Source organism: Rhinopithecus bieti, unplaced genomic scaffold (assembly GCF_001698545.2).
Source record: "Rhinopithecus bieti isolate Rb0 unplaced genomic scaffold, ASM169854v2 scaffold_1918, whole genome shotgun sequence".
In the NCBI taxonomy this organism is placed as follows: domain Eukaryota; kingdom Metazoa; phylum Chordata; class Mammalia; order Primates; family Cercopithecidae; genus Rhinopithecus; species Rhinopithecus bieti.
Window position 1 is genome coordinate 471,824 of NW_016803680.1, and position 6,000 is coordinate 477,823.

The following is a 6,000-nucleotide window of genomic DNA, read 5'->3' on the forward strand; positions in this document are numbered from 1 at the left end:
GCACTTTTGTACTTTCATTTTCAATAAATCCCTGCTTTCGTTCTTTTGTTGCTTCATCCTTTCTTTGCTTTCTTGGGCGTTTTGTACAATTCTTTGTTCAAAACACCAAGGACCTGGACAACTTGCAGTCACGACCCTCTACCAGTGACGCCCGCAGGGCTGGAGCATGAGGAGCAAGGCTGCTGGGAGGGGATCCAGAAAGTTCTCAGTAAATATCAGCCAGTGAGAATGCATTAGAGCATCATTCCCATGAATTCACTGCCAACACACCAAGGTCTCCTTATAAACACCAAGGTCTCTCTAGAAGCTGTTGAATTTTAACTAGTGAAGGGAAATTACTTCAGGGATGTGATTTGTTGGTGTCACAGAACTGAGATATAAAGAATCAGGACATTGGATGAGGAGAGACATTTAATGTGGAAAACAGGGAACCGGGGCTGGGCTGGTGGCTCATGCCTGTAATCCCAGTGCTTTGGGAGGCCGAGGTGGGAGGATTGCTTGAGGCCAAGAGTTGGAGACCACATAGCGAGACCCTGTCTCTACAATTTTAAGAAAATTTACTTAAAAAATGTAAAAGAGACTGCGCATGATGGCTCGTGCCTGTAATCCCAGCACTTTGGGAGGCAGAGGTGGGCAGATCACCTGAGGTCAGGAGTTCGAGACCAACCTGGCCAACACAGTGAAACCCCATCTCTACCCAAAAATACAAAAATTAGCTGGGTATTGTGGCGAGCTCCTGTAGTCCCACTACTCAGGATGCTGAGGTAGGAGGATTGCTTGAATCCTGGAGGCAGAGGTTGCAGTGAGCCAAGATCACGCCACCGTACTCTAGCCTGGGGGACGGAGTAAGACTTCATCAGAAAGAAAGAGAGAGAGAGAGAGAGGAAGGAAGGTAGAAAAGAAGAAAGAGAGAGAGAAAGAAAGAGGAAGGAAGGGAGGGAGGGAGGGGAGAGAAAGAAATGGAAGAATCACCTTTACTTGGTCTCTTAAAAAGGACCTGTCCAGCCAGAAAACCAGAGCCTGGCAACAGCTCTGCACTCACTAGAAAAGTGCTGATAACTTCTGTGTTCTTTGTGGCTTTGATTTCTTTGGTTCTGGAATAATTCAAAAGAGCATTCATTCACTCAAACAAATATACTACAAGCTTTTCTTTTTCTTTTTTTAAGTCAGAGTTTTTGGAGGGAAATAAAACCCTTGGGTCCTGGAGAATCATGCACTGTTGCCAGTTAGCTTTGCAGTCTGTGGCAGGCCGGGCATCTGCATTTATTTGCCCAGTTGAGGCCTGGTGTGTCAGCACTCCATGGTAAGGGATGCTTGGGTTTTGGGATCGTAGAGGTCTGGGCCCAGATCCTGACTAGGCACCTACAAGCTGTGTGACCTTGGGTAGGTTAGTCAACCTGTCTGTGCCATGAGTTACTTTAAGCTCTAGCTGTTATTTGGGGTAGTTTTGAGGCCAGGGCACTTGGGAGTCCCTTACTTGCAAAGTCATTTCTGGGGATGCTATACTGGAAGCAGCCCCCATGTGATCCACATCCTTTGAGGGTTTCTTTCTTTTATATCTGAACTGTCTTGGCCTTTGCTTTTCAGAGGCAGCTATGCTTTGCTTTGGGGGAAACATAAAGAACCTGAATTAAGACAGATGTGTAAGTCCTTGTCATCTGTTAGTGCCTCTGTTAAACTTTTAGGGGGAAAAAAAGAGTAGTCTTGATTTTTTAATGTGGTATCTTTGATTTTTTAAAAAAATCCCATAATATGAAAAATCCCACAAGAGCAGACACTATCAACTGATCCAGCACTTGAGATATTTTATTTCTTATTAAGATGAAGCAGTGAAACCAACCCAGTCGTCCCATAGTTTTGTTGTTGTTGTTGTTGTTGTTGTTGTTTTCAGATAAACATAGAAATTGACCCTTCTGGTCTTAAAGCTTAAAACTTAATTTATCTGAGTTCCTTCCTCAGGGAAGGACCCCCAGGCCTCTCAAAAAAAAAAAAAAAAAAGGCGGTATCAAAGAACTGAAACTCATCTAGACAATGAGATGCCAGAGCCCTCATTCATCATGATTGCTTCCTAGCTCCTCCCTAGTTCTTGTTTTCTTACACATTGTCACATTTCTTCCCTGCTATATAAACCCCTAGTTTTTGTCCATTTGGGAGGTGAATTTGGGATTGATCCCATCTCCTCCTGACTGTAGCACTCGATTAAGATTAGAGTCTTCTTCCCTGGTAATACTCATCAGTTCAGTGATTAGCATTCTGTGTGGTGAGCAGCAAGACCTACAGCAAACCCCTGATGTTTCTGTTGTTACAGAACTTAAAAATGTGCTTGAATTTAAACCACATTAACCTGGAATGCACACTAATCAGAGATAAATTCCAGTGTTCCTTTCAGGAAAGAGATGAACTGTAGTCCTTACTTTCAATGGAAAGTTGGAGAAAGAGCTCTTTATTATGTCTCGGTCCTACTGCAGTACATAAAGGCAGCTGCTCCTCTGTCTCTTGCATTGTATCCAAATAGTCTCATGTCAGTGACATGTATGCTGCACCTTCAGGACTAAAATGCAAGTATAGCAGCCTGAGTCCTTCAAAAGAAGAATAGGCTAACAATGATTTAAGATTACACTATTTTTTTAAAAAAAATCCTTCCCAGATTTTAAAATAATAAACGCTAACTCAAGCATACACTTTTCTATCTAAAATGACACTGTTGCCTGCTAAGAAAGGGGATGGATGAAGCACTTAATCAGAGAGGTCATTATGTTGTCAAAGGCAACGCCAAGGCTGAAGGACTGGATTCTCATGGGCATATGACCATTTTATTGCTTTTCAGCCCACGGCCGCCAATTCCACTCTCCCTCCTGCTGACAGAAGAGGAAGCGGCCCTCTACATTCAATCCTTCTGGAGAGCCTATTTGGTAAGAATCATATGCAACTGTGGTATTTGATTTAACAGGGAACTTTTGTGAGGAGGAGGGTCCAGGGGAAACCTTAGATGAGTTAGGAACAGGATAGTCTAGCTAACATCCAGACCTCAGAAATAGGATTCTCTGTAAAATGGCTCTTAAAGAGTGATTTAGAATTTTTACCGAAACTGGCTGGGCATAGTAGCTCATGGCTGTAATCCCAGAACTTTGGGGAGGCCAAGGTGGGAGGATCACTTGAGCCCAGGAGTTCGAGACCATCCTGGGCAACATGATGAAACCTCCTATCTGCCAAAAAAAAAAAAAGAAAAGAAAAAAATACAAAACTTAGCCCGTGTGGCGCACATCTGTAGTCTAGCTACTCTTAGGAGGCTGAGGTGGGAGGATGGCTTGAGCCCAGGAGGCAGAGGTTGCAGTAAGTGGAGATTGTGCCACTGCACTCCAGCCTGGGAGACAGAGATACACCCTGTTTCCAAAACAAAACAAAACAGATAATTTTACCAAAACTTATTTTGTAGTTATTAAAAGTACTCTCTTCACCTTTTAAAGTTGGGTTGACTGGCCTGTATTGATATATACAGAGAAAACTACATTGTCATTTTAGAAAAAAAGTTAGAAAATTCAGGTAAGTCGGATAAAAGAAATAAAAATTTTTGAGTCACTGATAGCTCCATCACCAAAAGATAATTATTGTTAACATTTTGGTATAAAACTTCAAACTTTAAAAATCTGAATTCACATAGTGACATATAAATACTTAACATAGAAAATAGCCTTTGCCTTTATAACCTGTCTTTTTTAACCATTTTTCTATTTGAGACTTTGAGGTTATTTACAATATTTTTTATTATGGTAATAAATGCTACAATAGACACCTTCGTTCAGTCATTTTTGCACATTCATCTGGTCATTTATATAGGAGAACCCTAGAAGTGGAATTTCTAGATGAAAAGGTAAGCTTTTTTTAAAGCTCCTGATCCTGGCTGGGCAAGATGACTCATGCCTGTAATCTCAACACTTTGGAGGGACAAGGAAGGAGGATCTCTTGAGGCAGGAGTTAGAGACCAGCCTGGGCAACATAGTGAGACCCTGTCTCTGCAAAAAAATACAAAAATGAGCCAGGTGCAGTGGTGGGCATCTGTAATCCCAGCTACTTGGGAGGCTGAGGCAGGAGGATCACTTGAGCCAAAGGGGTCAAGGCTGCAGTGAGATAGGATTGTGCCACTGTACTCAAACCTGGGTGACAAAGCAAGACCCTGTCTCAAAAAAAAAAAAAAAAAAAAAAAAAAAAAAAAAAAACTCCTGATAATACTGTCATGTGGCCCTTCAGGAAGGATATAGTGTAAGAAGTTCTCACCAAATACATATGAGAGTAGCATGTGTATCTCATTCCAAAAAGTATACAACCTCTCCAATTATTTGGCAATTAGTGTATCAATGTTAACAAGCTTCCATAAAGCTCCCATTCTAGGTAGCAAGATGACTTTCCTCAAATCTGAGCATCATATATTGTGGAATGAGCTTACATTTAACATCAGCAGTGGCAAACACCGCCAGAGGGAAAGGTCCCAGTGGATTTCCATAGAGGCCAAAGCTCTTCATACTCCATACACAGCTGGCGTAGGAAAAAGAGACTCTGATAAACACACCAGCAAACAACTATCAATTAAGAAGTTGGATTAATCCTAACAAGCTACAATTAATCAACAAATATTTGCTACATGCCCATTAGTGGAACTGTCCCTGAACACAAGAGCTTGCTGTATGAGTCAATATTGTCCAGTTATTCCACTCCTTTTGTGCATGGTACATTCCAGAAACCATGGGCTAAAGGGAAGTGTGAAAGTTAAATAACGTATTTGCACATTAAAGGAGCAGTCTATGCCCAAAGAGTTAAAACAAAACAAAAAAAAACCCTGTTACAGAAACCCCTATTATTCCCTGTGATTTAGACATAGTTTTTTATAATGTAGGTTTTCAGTATTTCGTACATATTTTATAAATGTGGTCTTTTTTCTTCATTGAACACCAGAAGGTTAGCTTATATCCAGGGATGTCTAACCAAGGCAAAATATTCCTGCTGTTCAGATACTACTGGATTCCATCTTTGATTTATGAGACTTATACTTGTTACACTAGAATCAGCAATTTTACTTTTCTACTTTTATCAAATGTTAAGAGCAGACTGTGAGTGGTGGCTCACACCTGTAATCCCAGCATTTTGGGAGGCCAAGGCAGGCGGATCACTTGAGGTCAGGAGTTTGAAACCAGCCTGGCCAACATGGCGAAACCCTGTCTCTACTAAAAATGCAAAAACTAGCTGGGCATGGTGGCACGTGCCAGTAATCCCAGCTACTTGGGAGGCTGAAGCATGAGAATAGCTTCAACCCAGGAGGTGGAGGTTGCAGTCAGCCATTTTCAAGCCCGTCCTTGAAACAGGTGTGTGCTGTTTATTTCAAATGAACTCATACCCAGAAGCCCAGTATGTAACCAGCATATAACAGTAAAAGGGAAACTGTTCATCCCTGATTCTTCCATGGTAAGATTCCAGCCACCCTCATCCTCCCACACACAAGGAGCTTTGGGATTCATTCTTAGTGATATGAACACAGCATGAAAAGCAGTCTGTAATTCCACTTATCATACCAACAAAGCAGCTGAATTCCACTTATCATACCAACAAATGCTGCCATGTAAAACGATGTCGGAGTGGCTCAAAATTTAACTGTGGCTGTAGCACCATCATCACACAATAGCTATAAATGTGTTTATAGCTAAAAAGATGTTTGGGGACTATCAGTGTATACTGTATGAAAGTTCAGGCTGTTCAAATCTAAATACCTCCCCTGTTAAAATCATAACCAAAGGGGCTACAAAAGGGGAACAATTTTGAGCCATCACTAGAAGGAAAAGATGTCTGATGTATGGATGACCTTAGAAGGCACCACAGAAAAGAGGGACTTCCTCAGTCTTAAAAAGGAGGTGGGCACTGGTATGTCAGCTGGGACCAAGAGGGCATTCCAGGGAGAGAAAACAGCATACATCCATTGTTAAAAAAAAAAAAAAAAAAAAAAAAAAAAAA

At 41.4% G+C, this 6,000-nt stretch overlaps 1 protein-coding gene across 1 annotated transcript in view; it reads left to right on the plus strand.

The window, feature by feature from the left end:
* Positions 1-6,000, plus strand: part of IQCK (IQ motif containing K) — a 150,051-nt gene that overhangs the window by 75,816 nt on the left and 68,235 nt on the right. The window contains exon 8 of the mRNA XM_017849779.1: positions 2,828-2,912. Within this exon, the coding sequence (XP_017705268.1) occupies positions 2,828-2,912 (85 nt within the window). The remainder of the gene's footprint in view (positions 1-2,827; positions 2,913-6,000) is intronic.